Source organism: Alosa pseudoharengus, unplaced genomic scaffold, assembly GCF_046254945.1.
Source record: "Alosa pseudoharengus isolate Yale_2024_CS ecotype anadromous, Long Island Sound unplaced genomic scaffold, YU_APseudo_1.1 YU_APseudo_1.1_scf_24, whole genome shotgun sequence".
Taxonomy (NCBI): Eukaryota; Metazoa; Chordata; class Actinopteri; order Clupeiformes; family Clupeidae; genus Alosa; species Alosa pseudoharengus.
Genome location: NW_027468689.1, coordinates 9,720,200 through 9,744,105, shown reverse-complemented (window position 1 = coordinate 9,744,105; position 23,906 = coordinate 9,720,200). Strand labels below are relative to the sequence as shown.

Genomic DNA, 23,906 nt, shown 5'->3' with positions numbered 1-23,906 from the left:
TCACACAACTTGTGTTGTTTTTTACACATCTCTGTTTATGTCCAGATAGATCCACATTAATTTTAAGTGCGTAGCTTTGTCAAAGTCAAAGTCTGCTTTATTGTCAATTTCTTCACATGTCAAGACATACAAAGAGATCGAAATTACGTTTCCCACTATCCCACGGTGGAGACAAGACATATTTTACCAATTAAGTCCACAGACAAACATAACATTCAAGTAAACAATATACAAAGTAAATAAGAAGGCACATACAATGAAGAAATAAGAGCAGCAAAATTTGGGTTGAAATTGTGCAATTGTGCATACAGTAGACAGTCAATATAATAGTGCAAAAGTCAGGCCAATAAATGGCTGAGGTAGTTCTGTTTGACCTAAGTATGCAAGTGGCATAGTGGTGCAAGTTATGTAAGAGCAGCAGAAGTGTGTTCAGAAGTGTTTTCAGGACAACAGGACAACAACAACAAGTTGCAAAGTGTGCAAGTGTACAAGTGGAGTAGTGCAAGTGGAGTAGTGCAAGGCAGCCATTGTGGATCCAAAGTCCAGGATGTTATGTAGCTGAGGGTGGAGAGGTGGGCACTATGGTGAAACTGGCTACAGCACACATACCACATTCAGGCCCTAGTGCCCACAGAGACCCAGGTTCCAGTCCGACCCGTGTCATTTCCCGATCCCACCCAATCCCTCTCTCTCTCTCCCATCCGCATCCCGTCAGTCTGTCGTATTAAAGGCAAAAAAAAGGCAGTATATGTTGTTGCTCGCGGGCCGACTTCTGGAATCAGCTTTTCCCACCCCACTGCCCTCACCAGCCTCTCTTTCACTGATCTGGGCACAGCTCACGTGGCACCCAAAAAATTAAGCTAATCACATTATATTATATTACATTACATTTAACCAAAAGCGACATAGTGCCCACCAAAGCTATGCACTTAAAATTAATGTGGATCTATCTGGACATAAACAGAGATGTGTAAAAAACAACACAAGTTGTGTGATTTTCAACACATACTGCGTACAATCTTGAAACGAATAACAAAAGCAGTGTGTTAGAAACAACACAAACGGTGTTGTCCCTATCTGATAGAGATGTGTTAAAAAACAACACAAGTTGTTCTATTTTCAACACATATTGTCTACACTGTTGAAACGAATAATAAAAGCAATGTATTGGAAACAACTCCCCCACGAGGGAAACAATCATGGTAGAATGCGATAAGGACAAGTTAGTGCATCAGTTAATTCAACTTCCACAGACAAGTGTCAGTTATAGTTGTTATAAAACACATATAGAACACATGACATCAGAAATGTTTTTCCAGCGGCACGGCTATCACAACATGGAAAGCCAGTGCCAGCCTCTTAGTGTCACTCAAGCCTATAGTCAGCCACCAACAAGGCACAGCTCAGTCCCTCTATAGCCCACACTGGGCCCCACAGCCTATAATGGGCTTAAATGCGGCAACAGTCATCAAAGCCCTGGGAGAGGGAGATGAGCAGGACCATTGGGGCAGGCCCACTTCTACACAAGCAAACTTGCTGACCCTGAAATAACACTGGGTGAATTGATGTGTTGAATTCAGTGCGCCACCCGCTGGGAGTTCCATGCCCCTCACTTCCAGACGAAAGCACAACGACAATTGTGACAACTGTCCAGCATCATTTCCTTGATTTAAATAATTCACTTGCCACTGATATTTGTGACATAAGCGATGTTGCTTAGTTTGTTTTCATTAGAGGGCGGTTTTGTATTTGTTTTCGCCAAGAGAAGGCAGTCATTTCCTTTTATTGTATTTGTTTTCATTAGGAGAAGACAGTCATTTCCTTTTATTGTAGTTAGCTATGGTCATATCCCTTCTGAAACAACACACAAAACAAAACTACATTTGAGGAGCAGAAAGACTAACCTGACTCCGCCAGATGGATTTGCTCCGCATATCCATCTGGGAACTTTTCATTGAAGAACTTTTGGGAAGGGGCAGACATACTGGTTAGCTGATTGGATAAACCATCTGTCTATCACCACCTTTGTTGGTTATCGACGGGCCAAATCAACCAATTAGATGAACAAAGTAGCCTATTCTTCTAATGCCGTTTAACATACAATTAAGTTAGGTAACGTGACAAACGTTAAGATGTTTTAACTTACCATTTATGAACCTAATCAACGACAATTCCCATCAAGTTTTCACGGTAGGCCCTACACTTCTGAAGATAGTATATTCCTCCATTATGAACTGGAATCAGCCGTGGAGGATGTCTGTGTCGTTCATTCCTCCCAGCTGCATGGCTGAGACTCATAGCTTCACAGTTTACCCAGGAATACTTTCTAATTTGAATAAAACTTGCGCGATAGCTATGCTCATCTCTGTGGATGCCGTCATGTTGTTCGTTGCGTCACACCTCAACCCGCCTCACCTCGTTTGGTGAACTGCTCCAAATTTTCTTTAACGGAAAGTATCCAGACTGATCTGCGAGTGAAACCCTGAAGCTCGCGAGATCAGGATGGTCTCACGAGGCTACAGAAAGACTTCTTGCATATTGACACTCCTGTAGAGATTTGTTGCAGCCCTGATATAGTACTTGCTTTATCAAATGTCATTGTAGAAAAAATAAAGTTAATATGGATATTGGGTTAAAACTAACTACTAAAGTGCCCTATATGTGAAAGTATACTGAATTAGAGATGGTTGTATACTGAATTAGAGATGGTTGGAGAGATTGGGTTAGTGTGTATCTAAAGCAACCTGGAGCAGGGTGGGGCAGTGACAGTGGCTGATATATTGGCACTGTGTGTGAGTGCGTGCGTGTTTGCAGTTTGGGCATCGATCACCTGAAACCAAAACCGGGTAGTATTTTTAGAGCTCCTGGACCACTGGCATGAGAGAACCATCTGATTGTAAAGTGGTGTAGCATAGAAGTACCCTATCCTTTTCAACTCCACATGGAATGAACACTTTATATATCAAGGCAACAGCATACAGGGTTTCACCATGTTTGAAGTAGGTGGTGGGCAGTAGTGTAGTGGCTGAGGAACTTGGCTAGCAAGTTGTGGGTTTGTGTCCCAACTGCTACTGTGGTGCCCTTGAACCAGGCAGTTAACCCTGAGTTGCTCCAGAGAGACTGTCCCTGTAATTTACATCTGTAAGTCACTTTGGATAAAGATATGTATGTAGGTCTTTCTCACCATCCATTCATGACTGGAGTCTTTTAACTAATGCCCCCCACTCAAAAGACTAGAAATCTTTTCAAGAATCTTTCCCAAATTTTGTCAAAGCTTTTTTGGTGTAACGAGGCCATATGCAGCTAAAACCCCTTCTTCATGCTCCTCTGAATTACCATCCAGGACACGGGCTCTGTTAGCCTGACGAGCCAGACCCACATTAAAATGTAGGGTCTGGGCACTCACCGTTCACAGTGCTCAGTCCGTGGGGCGGGATAATTAGTCCGGGGCCATGGGGTCAGACCTGGTTTTGTTGGTTAAAGTTTTTTTTTTTACAGAATCTTGTAGATTAGGGGTAGCTCTTTAGGATTTAAGAGGGTGCCCGGTGATATCCCTTGAGCAATTTTGTTTATTAACCCTTAAAGCCTGATGTGCCAAAATCATGAAAAAAATAGGAAATGCCTCTAATTTCAAGGTGAGTAATCATATGAATGCAAATCAACTCAAATAAAATGTACTAAAACAGTTTTCTGTGTGATAGTTATTCAGACAGTACCCCATACATTCAAATTTGGAAAAAATACCCATTTTCTATGTAAATTAATGAATTTCTGTATTTCAGATATCACCCGTAATAGTCCGGAAGCCATGGGGTCAGACCTGGTTTTGTCGGTTAATTTCTATCTTTTTGTTTTGCTTAAACTTGTTGACTCGGAGTGGCTCTTTAATATTTAGGAGGGTGCCCGGTGATATCCCTTGAGCAATTTTGTTTATTAACCCATGCCCGATGTGCCGAAATCATGAAAAAATAGGAAATACCTCTAATTTCAAAGTGAGTACTCATTTAAAATGCAAATTAACTCATAAAATGTTCTAAGTTACAGTTTTCTGTGTGATGGTTATTCAGACAGTACTTCATGCATTCAAGTTGGGAAAATATAACCCTTTTCTATGTCAATTAATTATTTAATAATTCATTAATTTCAGATATTGCGTAATAATTCCAAATATGTACACTTTTCCTCTAGTTCTGATAATTTTCCAGTTCTGGCTCATTCGTTCTTGAACATCCTACCCTAAAACATGCACAGAACATTGTGCAAGGCACACCATTAACCTGACAACTGCATCGGTTAGAGCTACAAGGGGTTTCACTCTTGCAGCCACATCTGATCATCTCCCAAAATGTAGTCAGGTGCAAGTTTGATATTTTCTGGTAGATTGGTTGGGCTCAGTAACTTATTGCTTATGTCTTTTTTCCATCCAAATTCTTCAGGGTTCAGTCTTGGTGGAGGATTTATATTGAGTGTTCGCCACTTGAAAGTGGGCCCTCTTCACATTTTCAATAAATGCTTCTGTTGTTGGTGGAAGAGCAGCCAAGTTTGCTGAAGATGTATGACCTTTTCCATTTTTCCCCCCATACCACCAACCTTGTGTGTGACATATTCTTGCTGTTCTTTATGCCATAACAGGCCGATATGAAGTCAGTAGCTTCGTCAATGACTTGTTGGAATGGCACATCCACATTTCCAATAGCTGATAATTTATACCCAGCTTTCAGGGTTTTGATTACTGAGCCTTTTCCAATGCCAAAATAACATGCTAGTGTCACATCCTGATATGGCATGGGCTGGTAAAAGGTTTTTTACAATTGTTTGATGCTTAGCCACTATTGACTTGATATCTACTATTGCCCTTTCTTTACTAGGTGATTCCATGAATAGTGGCACTTCAAATCCAGCCTGTTGGTAATGGTGTAGAAGTAGGACAAGATGCTCCGATAATGGAAAAATCTGTCCCGGGTCAGTTCCTCGTACACTAATTGGATGAGCTGTTTCTTATTGTCAACAGACGACAATACAACCTTCTGGGCTGGAAGCTTTGTTGTTTGGTGCAACTGATATTTCCTGCTAACGTGACGTCTGCCCCACAGGCATTCCTTCTTGATACTTCAACCTGGAGCAACTTCTTGAGTGTGGACTTGGCTTTACAAATCCTCATTCCATCCTTTGTAAACATTGAGGTTGGGACAGGTGCAAGTTCATATGAGAGGACATTCTTAACATCAACATCACGCTCACTCGATAACAACGCTATTACCCTTGTGTAAATAGCATACAGATTGTACACTTTAGAGTCACCAACTTGGACAGATTTGCATGTAGCTGCCATAGTCTCAACTTTCTTTGGTATGGTGCCATAAAATCCCTCTGGCCAGGTCTTCTCAAATTCTTTTAGAGCAGCCTCTCCAATTTGTACAGCATTGTCTACATTGACAGATGATGGAGATATCTTTCCACTGGTGATATTAACAATTCTTCCCAATGGATGTTCTTTGGGTTCTAATGGATTTAGGCAGGTGTTAAATTTCTGACGAAGTCCAGCCCTATCCTTCGCATCTGCTTCAATCCTGGCGTTGGCCTCCTCCTTGTGATATAGTTGAACTTTGGAGGTATTCTTCTCCTCCTCTTCCATCTTCCTCATATCGAATTCAATCTTGCAGGAAATATGACGGCTCAATGCCCAAATCTTCAAGGCCTCTGACTTCAGGGTTATCCCGATGATTTCTCCTGCACTGTGCCCGTATCTCATGAACGTTGATTCTATGAACTGGTCACTTCACAGGCCAATCCATATTCCAGATATGTGACGTGTCACATGTTGCCCCTGGAAAAAAAGGCTTTGGACATATGGAGGAAGCTTCTCCATAGAACGAAGAGCCCGTATCTAGCATAGTTGACATGGCCGGCTGCGAAGTAGTAAGGCAGCATCATTCTGAATGTGGCCAGATGGAGAACCCGGTCACCCTCGCGTTCAGCTCTGATGTAAGACATCATCAGCAACACTGGTTTTACCAAGACCTCAACCCAAAGTTTGACAGTCTTGCTCTGGCTTGCAATCTGATCCAAGGCTCCCATCAGGTCATCCATTTTCTGAAATTGGCCATCGGTGATTGTGCACCGGAGCACCTCCTCTGCCATAATCCGTAGGGCATGCACATTTTGAGGAAACTTCTTTCCACTTAACATCTTGGGAACACCACCAAACACTTCTGCCAGAACATCAGATAGCCCACTTGCAGCCATCAGCGAGCCAATAGACCCAACAAAACTCATCAGTGCATGCATACCCCCAAGACGCAAGTACATTTCTTTGAAATTATCTGGATGTGTCCATAACACCTGCATTGCAACCCGGTAGAGCTGTTGGTCACAAGTCAAAATGCAGAACTTTCGGCCAGTTGCAAATGTAAGTTCTTGTACCCTGACCATGGCTGTCATCATCGTATCTGGATCAGATGGTTTCATATCGATCAGAGGTAAGTAAAGTGTTTTTGTATTAGCCTGTGGGAGATGGCCGTGCTCTCTGCTTTGTTTTGTGTTGTATCCATGAAATTCCGGACAATTGTCCTTTGTAAGAACATCATGTAGAAAAACTAGGTCAGCCTCTGAAGCTCTCCTTACTACAATGGCTTGATGAGCAAGTGACTTCAGGGAGGGGACAACCTTAATGGCAACATCTTGTGGCATTGGTGGCTGTTTGCATCCCTGGTATCTGTAGATGTCCAGGTTATATGGAATCTCTGAGAAATCTCTGAGGATTCGCTTCCTCCTCTCCCTCCTCAGCATTCTGGGAGTGCTGTGTAAGAAGAATGGCTAGTGAGTGTGGGGATTGCCTACCATTCTGGGAGGAAATGTCAGCATCAAAATTATCCACAATAGCCTGAACTAGACCATCATCAGCATTGGATATGCCAGACAACTTTAAATCTGCAACTGCTGCTCCAGCTGCAGATTTCTTGAACTGCCGGTACTCAGTGTATGAACAACAGACACCATAGGAATACATGCTTCTGATAAGCTTCTTTGACTCTAGCATCTTTCCTGCTAAGTCTATTTGCAAACTAGTTGCCTGAGACCTGACAGTACTAGTGACAATTGAACCTATGAGTAATGCAGAAAGGGTATTATCAAGTTTTGGGAAAACCTTTCCTAATAACTTTAACAGAAATCCACTGATTTGATACTATCCTTATTTATGCTGATGTTATAGTGTTCCTTATCAATATCAATGTGTTTTCTTGTCCCTCTCCATATTACATTGTTCCCCACAGAAAAGACAGTGCTTGCGAAAATTGAAAGTTTCGGCAAGGCCGCCTGACAATGAACGCCTGGTGATTTTTTGAGGGATAGTAGCATCACTTTCCTTGATACTGTGGCGCTTGTAACGATCGGTGTGAGTCTTCGAGGTGTATGCTGAAACATAGCTTTTGTGGCATTTCAAAGTTAATTCACCATTCAGGTCTAACGCTTCCTGAAGGTCAAAGTGTTTTTCATCACCGTATATCTTGCTACACTGGATAATGTTCGTTACTCGAACAGGTCCTGTACTAATCAACGTTTCCTACTTCACATGGCAGTTAAATTTCCAACTGAAGTAGCATTCCTCCATTTCATTTCAAACTGAAAACTCTCACTTAATATCCAAGTATATACTACGTCAACTACAGATGGGAATTTAAATATTTCAGTCGAGTAGAATTGAGAATCAAGACTGAGAAAACGGAACTGGAACTAATAAACAGACCACAAAAACTGTATTTTAAAATAAAAAAACAGAAATTATATTTTGTTTTTTTAAGTCTTTTTAATTATCTACTCTAGACAGATCTGTATGTATTATTAGGCTCTAGTACTTTAATGCAAGTCTATGGATCAATACTTGTAAATTAATATTCTCTTTTTGAATGACTATTTTAGGCTCTGAGCATAGACTACTACTGTGATGAAGAATAAAAATAAATGTATATTTCATACTATAATAGTAGTACAGACACTGTAGAAATCAGCTAAAAGGGGCAGTGTAGGCTAACAGTAGGAAGATCTTACATTGCTGTAACCCTCCCTCCCAACACCTTATGGGGAAATCCGGTGTAAAATGGATTTTGATAACTAGTTCAAATGTTCATTGGGGCCCAAAAAAAACGCTAATCCGATGCATTCTAAACTAGCCTGTTTTTAGCCGATGCTTCCAAAATGCTAACACTGGTAGTGATGGGACATTTCTCATGGTAAAACATAGTTAATTTTAAACCATTTACCAGACTCAAATTAGCCTGACACTTCTTTGGTAGTATAATGAGGGTAATAACATAGAAAACGAAGCATTGACAACTTTGTAAATGCACAGATAGTTTATTAAAAAAGACTGTACCTTGAGTCGTTTGCCGGTTGGAGCCATCTTTAAATTAAGTCACTACGACACATCTTGCATGCTTTTGACGGAAGTACTTACACGTAAAACACGTGTGATCTGTGTTGTTTCAAGATGCCGTTTCATACCCTCATTATACTACTAAAGTAGTATGGGGCCACTTTGAGCCTGAGCAAAGAGACGTTGATACGACGTCTTTTCTAAGTCATTTTTGGACGTCAAATGTAAGTCACCTGGACGTGCAGACTGTTACTCCAGGCGACGTCTTTTTTCAACGTCAATTGAACGTCCACAGTACATCTGTATAGGAGCTATTTCTAGTCCAAATGTGGTCTTCATGGACATTTTTTCGATGTCATTTTGTGGACGGTTTTTGACGTCATCTTTGTGGACGTCTTTTTGACGTCAAATTCAGACTCATTTTAGACATTGATTTTATACTGTACTGCTTATAGTTTCTATGCATAACTGTAGTCCTGTCAGGCCATCCTTAAAAATATTTTTGTTTGCAGTAACAGCCAAAAAAAAAAAAAAAAATGGGTCGGTAGGTAGGTCAATATTTTTTTTTTCAAGATTCAAAGTAAAAAAAAAAAAGTACAATTTTGGTCATGGTGATTACGTAGGAATGAATTTACACAAATGTGCATATCGTGACGTAACTGACTGGGTCTTCAACCCGTGCCTTCAGGCGCACCATTGCAAACCTCATTCTGATGCAGGTTATATAGACCAGCCTTTCTCAAACTTCTTTGACCTGAGGCCAGGTCATGGCAGACTTTGGAGTCATAGGGCTCATCTACATGTACCCACAAAGAAGGCTACAATAGCTCTTGGCCACGTTATATTGAAATTTGACTATACACTACAATGCTATACAGTGTATTATACAGTCTCTGTTCTGTTTCTGAGGAAGTTCCAAAAAACAACGTCGTTCTATTAAGTTTCGTTAAATACATAAATAGCCTTCCAACAGGTTGAAGCGGAGCTTTGATACCAACGTTATCGTTTAGTTTCAGTTTCTCTCGCGCATAAGCGCATTGAATGAATGCTCATACCACCACTTAATTGTAGGGCTCCATGTTTAATGACATCGATAGCAGAAACGTTTGTTTTCTTTTTTCGTCGATCCGCGGTTTCTTGATCAACTGCGCAGCAAATTATCAGATGAAGCACCAGTCCTAATTTCACTCCACGACTCCGCGGACCAGCAGTCTCCATGTTGCGGACCCATATTTTGAGAAATGCTGAATAGACCACAACCAATTTCAATACTCCGACACGGTCACCGTTAGACTAGGGGGAGAAGGGATGAGAAAAGATCTGGCCACAGTTCTTCCAGAACTTCGTGCCAAGTAAAAGCGTTATCAGTTTGTGTGAATGAAACGAAGCGTAGGCCATAGTGTGACATGCGTAAAACCAATGGTGTAGAGATGACGCCACAGGTTTTTTTTTTTTAAGTGAGCCACGTTTGCATGTAGGCAATTTATATTCACAATACTTGGGCCTACTAAAAGAAATATTATTTTATTGCATTTGTATTGGTTGTTTAGAGTAAAAAAAACAATCGGTCGGTATTAACGCAAGTTTACAACCGGCAAGTCGGTCGGACTAAAAGGGGAAAAAAATAAATATTTGGGTCGGTTCTAAATTGACAGGGTCGGTCGGGTTACGGCAAACGAAAATATTTTTAAGGATGGCCTCACGGCCCTTTTACTACTGCAGGTAAACGGTAATTCCCCAGACTCAAACACATCAGGCTCAAGAACAGTTTACGTTTTTATTGCACAGTTACTAAAATTTACATAGAGGACTCACAGCAGCCCAGCTATAAACATTGCAGTCCCGTCGCAAGCACCCCAAACTGGCAAGCAGAAACAGATTAATAATGCAGGTAAATAAGTTATCTAGGTGAATATACATTCAAAATACTGACAGGGCACAGCAATTCATAATTAAACCCACACACAATGATCAGATTACGCTACACCTTAAATTCAGTTCCGCTCACCCAACGTCTTCTGTCCACTCTGCGTTTACAGCTGGGGTGACGAGTCACGTAAACAACAGACACAACACATAAAGGAATGTCCGCTAGAGTTTTAAAAGAATAGTCTACAGGACGCGCTCCGATGTAGCCGGTACTGCACTGTCGACGCCAGGTCATCCACAAGTCCAAATCAGGGCGGATCCTTCCCTGAATGTACTTCGGTTGTTCAGCAGACACAGTCAACGTTACATCCGGCGGTGTTCATTGGCACTTCCAGCATTCCCCCAGATCGCGTTGTTGCTCGGCTGATGTAAACCTGAGCTGCAACGGACAACAAACACTTATGAGCCACCAGCCACTTTGTCTACCAACTTACTAACGCATAGCAAGTAGGGCTACAGAAATATAACTTCCCTTAACAGGGTAGCTTGCGTTGATGGTGGGCTCTCTGCCGTTGTGCCAGTTGCTATCGCATCTCCCTCTCAAGGCCCCCACCTGCCGGTCACCTCGCAAGCTCATATAAAGCACCAGGCCAGGTGAAAGCAAGTGGTTAATCAACCAATGTGAATGAACCCCTCCCCCTTCACAGGTGCACAAAATCAGTCAGTCCAATACACAGCCACTCAAGGAGTCCATTAAGGGACTGTACGATATTTAGCGGGGGGGGCGGTCGCCAGACGATCGGGTTAAAAATGTTCTGCCTGGCCCTCCCCCCTGGTCAAAATGTTTCTTCCAGGGGCCATTCCGGCTCAAAAAAATTCTCCTAGGCCCTCCCCCTACGTGAATCAAATAAAACTGGTCGAAAAATGACGTTTACAAGGTTAAAACGGCCAGCAAATGTCATAAGCACACATACACACACACGGGGCTACAAACCAGTGTTGCGCGGGTTTGGTCACAAGCGGCCCGCGGTCGCCCGATATTTTAATCAACCCGACCGCAACTCGGACCGCGAATATTAATTAGGACAAAATTATATCCGACCCGCTTATTTAGAAAAATGTGTGCTTTTGGTTATAGCCTGCATGCAGTAGTCCATTTCTGTAAAACAATCTAATTTATTTGCGAAACTTTATACAGTAGAACTACACGCAGGCATGCAGGACATAATGTTTGCGCAGGAGAGAGAATGAGAATAAGAGCGCAAGCACGCACGCAACCACCAAGGATTAGAACACTAGGATAAGATTTGGACATGGACATACTTCTTTCGAAAATAGAAATGGGGAGGCAAGGTAGCCTAGGCAAGAGAGATACATTGCTGGTCAAAACGTTAGCGTAAGAACTGGTTTAAAATGCTGAACGAAGCACAAAGCTTTACTAAAGCACATCCACTGTTTAAAGACACAAACACAACGAACTAAGGTAACTTTTATGCATGCGCGAACCTATACATACCGGTAGATATGGCTGTGTAGTCTGTGCCATAAGATTTATTCCTGCAGGCTGCCCGTTTCGGCTGTCATACTTTTAAATGGCTTCGCAAGAAGTAGGCCTACATAGACCGTAACTTGTACTACTGTCATCTTCTTTAAGAACTTTTCCCAATATTTCCCATAGCCTATATCGCTTTTCCTGAAGGGGTGTCTTTATTATTTTAACTCGCGTCTTCAGCTTCTTTACTGTTGACTTACTGTATTGATGCTTTACTGTATTGATGCTAGCCTTCTCGTGATATTTTAAGTAGGCCTATTTGTAGAAAATATATATTTAATTAATTTTAACTGACCCGCCCGCAAATGACCCGAATATCATTAAAATATTTGGTTTATAACTCATAACCGCGGGTGACCTGCAAGCTTACGAGGGGAGTTGTGGGAGATTCAGGTAGGGTTGCGACTTTTTGGACTCGCCCACTCTGTCAAAGAGACGTGAATCATGTTTTGCCCTACAAACCTTTTAAAATATCGAAAACGGATCATTGATCAGGGGAAAAAAATATCATGGATCAGGAAAAAATTATTTTCCTCGGCCCTCCCCCCAGGCCAAAACATTTCTCCTGGGCCTTCCCCTAAGGCTTAAAAAATTATCTTAGGCCCTCCCCCCCCGACGACCGGCCCTCCCTCCCTGGTAAATATCGTACAGTCCCTAACAGAGAAATATTGTAGTGAGGACTTTTATTTTGAAACAGTTTTTGGCAGAGGAAGCAGTTGAACAGGATGTGTAGTCTTAATAGGGCCAGTTTGTATGCGTAAAGCCTGAGACTGGCAGTTGATCCAGGTGGCCAGGTGGCCATTAGGATTCTAATGTGATGTCATAATCATAATGTTAAGTCTATGGGGAAATTTTGAGTAGTTTTTAATTAATAGTTTAAAAAGTATAAAAGTTACAAAGCTGAAAAATACATAGCACCCATGTCCTAAGTAAGACCTACGCAACGCAGTTTGAATGAAGTTTCTACGTTAAACGGTTGAAGCTGCATTAAATGCGTTAGAAGAAGAAGAAGCAGAAGAAAAAGCCTTGGAAGAACAGTACAGTGCATTTTCATGCACTATAATAAGAAGACTTGGAAGAACAGTATAGTGCATTTTCATGCACTATAATAAGAAGAAGAAGAAGCCTAGGAAGAACAGTAGAGTGCATTTTCATGCACTCTAATAAGAAGAAGAAGAAGAAGAAGCCTAGGAAGAACAGTAGAGTGCATTTTCATGCACTCTAATAAGAAGAAGAAGAAGAAGAAGCCTAGGAAGAACAGTAGAGTGCATTTTCATGCACTCTAATAAGAAGAAGAAGAAGAAGAAGAAGCCTAGGAAGAACAGTAGAGTGCATTTTCATGCACTATAATAATAATAATAAGAAGAAGAAGCCTAGGAAGAACAGTAGAGTGCATTTTCATGCACTCTAATAAGAAGACTTGGAAGAACAGTATAGTGCATTTTCATGCACTATAATAAGAAGAAGCCTAGGAAGAACAGTAGAGTGCATTTTCATGCACTCTAATAAGAAGAATCATAAGAATAAGAAGCCTAGGAAGAACAGTACAGTGCATTTTCATGCACTGTAATAAGAAGAAGCCTTGGAATAACAGTACCGTGCATTTTCATGCACTATAATAATAAGAAGAAGAAGCCTAGGAAGAACAGTAGAGTGCATTTTCATGCACTCTAATAAGAAGAAGAAGCCTAGGAAGAACAGTAGAGTGCATTTTCATGCACTCTAATAAATCGGATAACAATAGAGCGCTCTAATAAGAAGCCTAGGAAGAACAGTATAGTGCATTTCCATGCACTATAATAATGTTGTCTACCTAGGCCTATGTCTCATGGAAATGATCTAACGTTAACGGTTAACAACTCTCATCTGTGTCTGTAGAAGCTAAGTTGATATTAGCCTGCATGGAGACACTTTAAATAACAAGTTAACTTACTTGCGCCTGATATTTCATTCAAACTAAAACTACATTCACAATGACATCTTACACAGATGTATTTTTGGATATCATATTAACTACCATTCCAGATATCCAACATAATGGTGAAGTTAGCTATTGGAAAAGTTAACATTAACTCCATCAACGTTAGCGATTCTTAGCTCGCTAACGTTAGCTAATTGCTAGCTAGTTCTAACATGACTTAGTTCGGTTTTGGTTAACATTACACTTTGAAACAAATATTTTTATAATAAATTCGCGTTTTCAATTGGCATATGCAGAAGTACTGTAATTCTTACCTTGGATATGATGATGGCAGAGTTTGGACAGCTCACACAAGCAGAAAAGTAATAGTTGAAGTTACTGGATTTGAAAACTTTGTCAGGGGTGGGAGGCAGGGGATGAACGTTAGAAATCGCCCCACAATGCTGTGCGGTTCAAGTGCAATTCAAATTGCTGTCAGAGGGTTAAAAGCAGAGCAAGACTGAGAGGCAAACGTTTAACAACTTGTTGAAAGTGTCTTTTTTATCAGCAATCACCAAATGAAAGCTAGACAAAGCCAAACGATGCATAGCCTACACATGCTAATTCCTTATGGTATTTAACTCTCAAAGAATTTGTTGCAGTTCGCAATTTTCAGTAAAAAAGTGACTTAATGTGCCTGACATTTTTATTGTAGGCTACTCTTGAGATGTAGCCTTAAAATACTCAGTAAGTTAACCCATTACTAAGGCTACCAGTGACCCAGACAGTGGGTAGAATACCATGTTGGAGATTGAGTTCCAAACCACCAACCCTGTGGCTGGATTATGGAAAATAACCCAGCATGGGCTAACATAACCCAATAAATGGTCAAACTGCCACAACCCAGTAATTGGGTGCAGAAATAACCCAGCATTTGTTAGAGTGTACGAGGCCTATTACTACTACTACTACTACTAATGATCACATTCATCATGTTGGTATTTTACATTTATTTTGTATTACTACTAGCCTACTGCTACTAGGCTACTACTACTACTAATAATAATAAATTACTTAAATTATGTTAATTCCCTGCACCTGTTTTAGACGTCCAAAAAAGTGACCTACACCGACGTCCAAATGTTCAACTACATATTGACGTACAAATGGGGTCATTATTAGACGTCCAAATAGTGGACCTAGTTTGCACGTCGTTCTAAAGTTCAGAATTGGTCATGGACCGACGGACGCAATATAGACATCATCTCAACGTCCATACGACGTCCAATGTTTAGTGGAAATGGTTTAAAATTAGCCAATTTGTTTACCATGAGAAATGCCCTATCGCTACCAGTGTTAGCATTTTGGAAGCATCGGTTAAAAACAGGCTAGTTTAGAATGCATTGGATTAGCATTTTTTTGCTTCTCAATGAATGTTTGAACTCGTTATCATACTAAGCATATCCAAAATCCATTTTACACCGGATTTTACCGGATTTCTCCTTTAAGAGATGTGCTAGTGTTGGTAGTCGTTAAGGAGCTGGGCTAGCGTGTAGTAGCCTTAAAGTTGTGGGTTCAATTCCCGGCTTCCACTGTTGTGCCCTTGAGCAAGGCACTTAACCCTAAGTCACTCCGTGGACAATGTAATCACTTGTAATATAGTTGACATATTTAAGTCACTTCGGACAACAGTGTCTGCTAAATGAGTGAATATAGTGCTAGTGAGAGATGCTAGCACCTAACCCAATTTAAACATTAAATTACAGAAAACTTGTAATACATTTTTTTTTTTCATATTAATGTAAGTAATCAACTGGGGAAGTTTCATAGTGATATCTGCTAGTTAAATTTTTTACCCCATTCACCGGAAAGGTCTCGCCTTATATTCAGCACCTTGAACAGGAAAGGGCTAATATCAAGAATTGCTCAAGGGATATCACCGGGCACCCTCTCTAATCTTATAAAGTTACCCCTTGGCAAGAAGAAACAGCAAAAAAAAAAAAACTTTAACCGATAAAACCAGGTTCACCTAAATTATGGCATTTGGCTGCCGGACTAAATCAGTTGTCTTTCAAATTCCCTCTGCACGCAATAGGACAGCTGCAGCGCTATGAGTCCCATGCGTTTCCCACCAGCGGAGCTAGTTGGCTAGTTCAAACGTTTGCCAACTTAATAAAAGCTTAACTCGTGTCACACTGTTCGCCAACAGCAACATCCATCTTATTTGTTTTCAAGTAGCAGGGAATTCAAGCCAAACCGTTGCAACTCTGCCATCAATCATTATGTTAAGCCCACCTAACGACTCTATACACGATTTCATTGGCCTGATTGAGTTTCTATTTCTGGAGCTCACAAGCCAACGGAGAGTTGCTAGACTAGCCAAATTACATTTGCTGCCGCTAGGGGCGAGTCTAGATTTCTAGGCTAGGGCTCTGTGCCAGGACAGTGAACTCTGCCATCTTGTGGTAGTCAAGAGCAAAAATAAACACAGATAGTGCCTTTAACAAGTGTTCACCTCCTTGGATATTTTCCCCTTTTATTGCTTTTGTGAGTAGTCATGGTTTGTATGAAAATCCCATAAAAGGAAGGTCTTACACATTTCTGTTGAAAGACAAAACTTCCAAGATTAAAATTGGCACATTTTGCATCAGTGCAAAAAAGGCCCTCGGGTTCTTGCAGGAAATATGAAGAAGCCATCGCCATAACCTCACAACTTAACTTAATCATGCCAAAAGCATCATGATGATCAGACCTATGTAATTTACAGTCAGTGGAGATGATTCCTTATGTTGTTTTGGTTATGAATTCAAGTACATGAAACAATGAATCCCCCCAAAAATATGCATTAAAATGTCAGGCTTGAACTAAGGCTGTTTATGATGCCCCTGGTAGTTTACTAGTTTAAGCTGTTTCTCTCATTGCTTGCTTGGACAAGCCAAGTGATATGTTCTCATGACCTGTTTAGGCCACGGTCTAAGTGCTTCGTGTACACTGTAGTAATGATCTCTAATCTAGTTATATTCATTGTCTCTGTGTTCAAAACAACCTTTCCCACAAAACAAACTCTAACCAGAAAACCAGCTGGTACTAGTTTTGTGCCCCACAAAACAGGATTTACCGACTCAATGTGTCAGTGTTAAAATACGTATGGATTGCTTGGTATGCTCTTCAGAAAATTTTTTCGGTATGGGTTCTTTGACCACACTGACAATCACATTAGGATAAAAGTTCTTTAAACCACTGGTATTCATAGTCGCACTGAAGGCTTTGTTGAAGAGAACAAGCTATCCAAGCAAAAAACTACTGTTCAAAAATGTTGCTATGTTGCTGTACATTGAATAACATTCTTTATCTGGAGCATAACCTTAGTGAGCTGCCAAAGTGTAGGCAATGAGGAAATCTCAGCAGTGCAAGATGGCACAGACAAACTCAATGACTCACGTCTGGTATGAGTAATTTTATTATTTGACCATATTGTCCTCTGGGCGTTTCGATCTTTCCCTTTTGCTGAGGTCCATGGTCACGCGCAATGCACACAGCTAGAGGAGGCAGCTTTTGGTCTGTGCTGACCAGCAGATTGAGGTAATATTGGTGTTTGACTCTTTGAGTGAACCACACAGCATTTCTACGGACAGCTTCACAGGACAGCGTGTGACAGAGGGAGACCTCTTAAGGTCATTTGAGGCCAAAACACTTATGATCTCAATCCCTCTCATTACGACATGTATGTACAGCATGTGTGTATGTGTGTCATTTCCACAATTGCCTCGTCCCAATTCTTGATTCGGTCAAACAAAATTTATATTTCCTCCCTTTTATAAGTATGGATTGTTAATTTAGTGCTCATGCATTGGTCTGGGTTACTGGGTTAGTTTGATAAATATTGCTGTTAAATGAAAGGTCAAGTCACCTCTTTGTGACAGCTAACAAACAATTTCTTACTATTGGCTTGTCTGAGAATCGTGTCAAAATATTAGTATTCTATAAGACTGCATCCTAATCACATTTTGCAGTATGTTGAACACCGATCTGAAACTGCAACTAGGTTACCACAAATTATCTCTGGTCACAAACATCTCAGTGTTTCCCTACCTTCTCCACCCAATGACTGTGTTCATATTCACACATTTTCTTCTATGTATTTGTCCCCAAGGGAACAGTACTCTAATAAATATTTAATAACTAATGTTAAAAAAACTCATATGCATCAGACACGACCTGCTATGAAGTTCAAATTAGTTTTATGAAATGCCCCGGCAGTGTTTGATGACTGAACTTTGAAAGGTATCTGTACAGGTGACTAACATTAAAGATAAAAACAGGAACTGCCACAGTAAGACTATTGATTCAGCAGTATAGGTAAGCCTCGGTCCCTTTTCCTCCATTAGATCTTTTTTTATAAGGAAATAATTCACGTATCTGGCAGACTCTAAACTGCCTAAACGGAGAGGAAAGGTAAGCATGATGTTAGACACTCCAACTACAGTAACAATAAATACAACAGGGTAGGCACATAGGGGAAATCCTACAATGTCTTGTGTTATATATAATCACACTCACAAATGTATTTTCGTCTTTCTTTCTTATTTTTTTTATCTTAAACATTGTATCAGTAACAGTGATTACACTGTATTTTTGAATAATCATTGCTTTACAAACTGAAGTTATGGAGAACATAACACACAGTTCCACATAGTACAGTGCAACCTAGGCCAAAACATAAATGAAAAGAAATCTGAAAAATAAAAAGAAATATAAAAGAAACCTTTATGACACCCATCAACTCTTTGCCATGACGGTGGGTGTCTGCAACGTAATTACTGGATTTCAGTTTTCACAAAAGATTGGTGGGTCCGGACAGAGTGAGAGAAAGAAAGGAAAGGAACTTTTTTTTTTTTTGAACATTACCTCACCACGGGATTCCCGCTCGAAAAACAGTCAAAGCTCTCTGCCCAGTGCATGTATGTGTGTGAGAGAAAGAGAGAGACAGAAGAAGGGTAGAGAGAGGGAGAGAGAGAGAGAGAGAAAGAAAGACGGAGAGCAAGAAGTACACTATTCTGAGCAAAAGAACTATTTAAAGTGAACCACCACTGCCCCAATTTTTTTTTTCCTTTTAACATTTCCTCTCAAGACCTAAGCTTTCTACAGCGGCCCTACAGTTTACAACTCGAGATATTTTTCCTCTTTATTTCATTTAAGAAATCAGTGTAAAGTCGGAAACGGCAAACAAGCTAACGCTGAGAAGTGCATCCTGCTAAGATTGGTGGACACCTGTTGGGATAGAGGGGTCTTTAACAGGAAGTGGAAAGGTGATGGGCAGGGCTCCAAGACGTGCTGCTGCTGCTGCTGCTTAACAGCTGAGTATTCTGAGTGAGATGAGAGAACGGGTGGTGTCGTGGGGTGGATGAGGGGTTGTTTTGGGGCGTGGGGGTTTGGGGAGTGAGTGTGGTGGTGGTGGTAGTGGAAGGGATGTTATACAGTGGGGAGTGAAACTGCTGCATTGTTAGTCCATAGGCCTCTTCTCGCCATGTTTCTTTGTAAACTCCTCGGCATTCTTAAAGAATTTTTTCCGGTCCTTTGAGTACTCCTCTGCAAGGTCCGCCCTGAGGGGATGTTCTGGCTGGGGGTCATTGACCAGTGCAATCAGAGACTGGATCACTATGGAGGACAAGAGAAAATAAAATCAGAGGCAAGTTCTGGTTATTTACCACCACTGGATCATCTTGGTGCGCCAAAGAATCACTTGGATGTCTTGAACTTGAATAGCACATGGAGGGGTGAAATGTACAGATATGAATTGCTCTAAATTCACAAGAGTCCAATTTAAAATCCTGCTGCCCACATAACACATAAAGATTAACCGGAGTCAAATTCCTTGATTGTTTACGCAAACCTGGCCAATAAAGCTGATTCTGATATAGGCCCAACATTATAATGCTCCCGCCCATCTCACTGGCTTGTTGGAAAATTACACCCCGGTCACTGCAACCCTCCTCCGCAGGTCTACTCGAATACCAAACATGAACCCCAACACCATAGGAGAAAGACCACTCACTCCCGTAAGCTCTGAAATTCACTTCTCCATTACATCAGGCACTGTGAATCCATTGCAGACTTTAAAATAAAATGTATTATTACTATTATCAATATTAAATCTAGTCATCTTGTGCAACATATATTTTAAATTTTAGGAATGTATACATGGGACGGTGGCAGCGTAGTGGCTAACAAGCTGGGCTAGCATGCAGTAGCCATATAAGTTAAATTCCTAGCTTCCACCATTGTGCCCTCAAGCAAAGCACCATGTCCTAATAGGATCCGAGCGAGTGACTCGTATGTCTTGTATGTCTGTCTACACTGAATTCATTAAATATGCCCTTCTATTGCCTCATATCTCTCATTCAAAATAGCAGATCAACGTGAGTGACAGAGAGAAAATAGAAACCGGGCGTCCGACAAAAGTTCTGTCAAAACATCACGTTATATCGCGCTGCTCACATCGCTTGCAGTCAGGACACTCCAAATGAAAACAATGTAATTAAACAGATTTTTATTACTAATGTTCGCTCGCATCGCGTCCCGTTAGGACATGGTGTAATATAATTGACGTAATAAGTTGGTTTGGATAAAAGTGTAAAAAGCTAGATGAATAAATGTAAATGTACATTTGTATGAAATCTACATGTGTATGAAATGTGCACCTGCTCTTGGGCCTGTTTAGATGAGGCATTGCTACCCGCTTCACACAGTCACCTGATTTTAGAAACCAACCAACGGCGGAATCTGACAATAACAACAGAACATGGAGGGACACACAAAGTATGTCCAGAAAGGATTTTCCCTCCTCAAAGACAAAACCCAGTAACTGAAAACTATGACGTCTTTTACACTATGATGTCTTTTACACTTTTCGTAAGGCATGTAATCTTCACAAATAAAATGTGTGTGAAATGACAACCCATCTCTAGTTGTATCTAACTGCCATAACCTTTCCTTTTAATATGCAATATTAACATTATAGAAAAGTGCAAAGAATAATAATTGCAGTACCTTGGTCAGTTTTGGTGGCTGGTTTCCAGTTTTCGGGACTTATTACTGGCAGGCACACCTGTCCCTTCTCATCGATGTTGGGGTGGTAAATCTTTGTTTTGAATGTGATTTTCGGCGGTTTAAAGGGATATTCTGCAGGGAATATTATCTCGATCCGGAATGCTCCTTTGTCATATGGGGGGTTGTCCTTCAACAAAAGAATATAAATCATGTCATATGGAAAGGGGCTTGTAGAGCATAGATCAAAAGATTAACTGTATCAATTGTGTCCAATATTTAGAACACTAACAGCTAGTAAACGTGTTTAAACATGCACTTACTGGAACAATGAGACCTTGCCAAGTCAAAATGTTTGATTCATCAACTTGGATGTTGCGGAAGTTTTTCATTCCAGACTTGCGAATTTCGTCAAGTTCCTGTCAAACAAGTGACCAAGATGATTATTCACCCATTAGTGTAAATATAATTTACAACTTCTATTGTAGGTCATTACTAAATCTGGGTATGACACCATGTTGATGTATTCAAGTCAATAAACTTATCAAGCATTTAAGTAGATGAACCATTCCCAATTATTTATATTGACTGATAGGCCTAATGACTAAGCCAGTTAACTCTAACTTGCAGCCAATCCATTAAAATTTAATTGGTCAATATCTTCCTTCAAAAAACAGCTTAAGACAAATGTCACATCTAACAGACTCATTCTGAGAAATAATGCTTCAACTATTAAAAAACAAAACATCCTTCCCCAAGTAAGCTCATTTATGTCTTCATATCACCCTACACAAATTGATAACCACAAGGGTAACATTTCATTACAAAGCAAAATAAAAACAAAGTTAATTTAAAATGTGAATTAACATAGGTTCTTAAAACTAGCTCGCAAAGGAGAGTCGGGAAGAAATCTTAAGAGGAAATATATATATATATAAAAAATGCTTTTGACTATACCTTTGAATAAACTGAAAAACTATGTGCCTTAACTATCATTAACTCTGGTAAATCAAATACGATAATGCAACCAACTACTAAAGGCACATTTGTTCGTGGGAAGGCCTACAGTACGTCAAGCAACATTATGTGTCGCCCTGGTCCATTCAACAACTTCGGATTTCGGCTACATTAATTGCCTCAATGGCTGCCGGTTACATTAGATCTACAACAGAGTTGGCTAAGAAACTGATCATCCTCATAGACATTGCGTTAGCTAGATACCAGGAGGATAACAAAACAACCTGATTTCCTTTGAAAAGGTCATGGACGTGACGCGGCAAAACATGTAACTGGGTGTGACGTCTAAAGCGTTTATAGAGATTTCACATTCGCTTAGATGAGCTTCAAATGGTTTCGTTTTGACAACTTTGTAGACTAGTTAGCTTGGCAAGCTAACGATGGTTAAGGGATACAGGAACGGTAGGTAAACTGGAATGTGAGCGCCACAAAATCAACTTTGTCTTACGTTTCCATTACACATAGATCTCTGATAACGACATAAGGGGTTGTACTACAAGCAAGGTTTCTCGCAAACCGACACCTCCTTCAGCATGTCCGGCAACAGGACCAACCGCTGCTTAAGTTGATGCTAGCGAACTAGCTAACAACACCGCTAAACTGCTCAACCGCAGGGCGATGTCTGACAAACAAAGCTTGTCATTTCATGGCTTGTGAAGAATGTAGCTTGCTACATATCATTTCAGAGTGCAGGGACAAAGTGCAACTAATACAATATCTCCCTAAAGAAACGTCACACCTCATACAAATTTCCTGTTTCCTCATACTGGCCTAGTGATATACCGGTTACCGGCTACAGAAACAAGCCCTGGCAAACAGTCAGCTAACCAAACCTTAGCCTTCTTGCTAGCTAGCTAGTTAGGAAGTTGCGTTAGCAAATGTTAGCTAACTAGCTTGATTGTTTCATCATAAACGTTTTCACTAAATTTACAACAGTTAGAGGTAGATTGTATACAACTTTAGAGGATTAAACTTTAACCAACATTGTTGTTCCACTGTTACCGTCGTTGTTTGTGTCTGAACGTAACAAGCGTTTATATTATCCATAACTGATCAAGAGATTTACCTTGTGCAGCCTTCTGCTTGCCGCCATCTTGGATTTACTGCGTACTCCCACAATACACAGCGAAATCCATCAGGCCAGCTAGTAGCCTTTGCCTCCATACCTTATTTATTCATACTCATTAGTATATGATTGTCATATGAAAATCTGTAATTGCATATTTATACAACTACAGAATTGACTATAAAGACCTGGCCACCTTAATGCAGACTCGATGAAAAACAGCTGATTTAGGCTACCTGTTGTGAGGAGTGACCCTGTATTTTGTCCCATTCCAGCAAAATAATCTCCTTCTTTCTGTCCTTATTTCTTTCAGCATTTAACCTTTAAACACTGTTCGTTGCTACCCCCCTTAATTTACTGTTCGCGGTCAAATTTGACCGGACAGTTTTAACTGCTCTTAAATACCAATACCATGACAAAAAGTATTATTTAATAGAACATTATTGTAAACAGACCCTTATTAGAACATTAACATCTACATCATGTGTGTTTGTGTGTGTGGGTGTGTGTGTTTCTGTATGTGCGTGAATGTGTGCGAACACTGGTGGTTCACATGCACAGTGGCAACATGACAACATGAACTGACAACAGGAACTGTGTGTGTGTGTGTGTGTGTGTGTGTGTGAGAGAGATTGAGAGAGTGGGTGTAAATGTGTGTGTGTGTGTGGGGGGGGGTGAGTGTTTCCGTGTGTGTACATGCATGTGTGTGCAAACATTGGTGGTTTTCCTGCACATGTGGCAACATGAACTGACAACATGAACTGTGTGTGTGTGTGTGTGTATGTTTCTGTTTGTGTGTGTGTGTGTGTGTGTGTGTGGCTGGGTGTGTTTCTGTATGTGTGTGAATGCCTATGTGTGCGAACATTGGTGGTTCACACGTACAAGTGGCAACATGACAACATGAACTGACAACATGTACTGAGTGTGTGTGTGTGTGTGTGTGTGTGTGTCTGTGAGTGGGTGTATGTGTGTGTACTGTATGTGTGTCTGTTTGTGTGTGTGTGTGTGCTTCTGTGTGTGCATGCATGCATGTGTGTGGGAACATTGGTGGTAAATTGTAGGAGTGTGTGTAAGGAGATGT

At 40.6% G+C, this 23,906-nt stretch overlaps 1 protein-coding gene across 1 annotated transcript; it reads right to left on the bottom strand.

Annotated features, from left to right (window-relative positions):
* Positions 1-17,919: 17,919 nt before the first annotated feature.
* ube2l3a (ubiquitin-conjugating enzyme E2L 3a) lies at positions 17,920-22,865 on the bottom strand. Its single transcript, XM_076303076.1, has 4 exons — positions 22,826-22,865; positions 21,066-21,161; positions 20,746-20,932; positions 17,920-19,353 (listed from the first exon to the last, which is right to left on the bottom strand). The coding sequence occupies exons 1-4, from the start codon at positions 22,850-22,852 to the stop codon at positions 19,199-19,201; spliced, it is 465 nt and encodes a 154-aa protein (XP_076159191.1). The 5' UTR covers positions 22,853-22,865; the 3' UTR covers positions 17,920-19,198.
* Between the last annotated feature and the right edge of the window lie 1,041 nt (positions 22,866-23,906).

Coding starts and splice junctions, on each gene's coding strand:
- ube2l3a (XM_076303076.1), bottom strand. CDS start 22,852: ATGGCGGCAAGCAGAAGGCTGCACAAG. Junction 21,162..22,825: donor CAAGCAGAAGGCTGCACAAG/GTAAATCTCTTG, acceptor CTTGTTTGACAG/GAACTTGACGAAATTCGCAA. Junction 20,933..21,065: donor GGCAAGGTCTCATTGTTCCA/GTAAGTGCATGT, acceptor CTTTTGTTGAAG/GACAACCCCCCATATGACAA.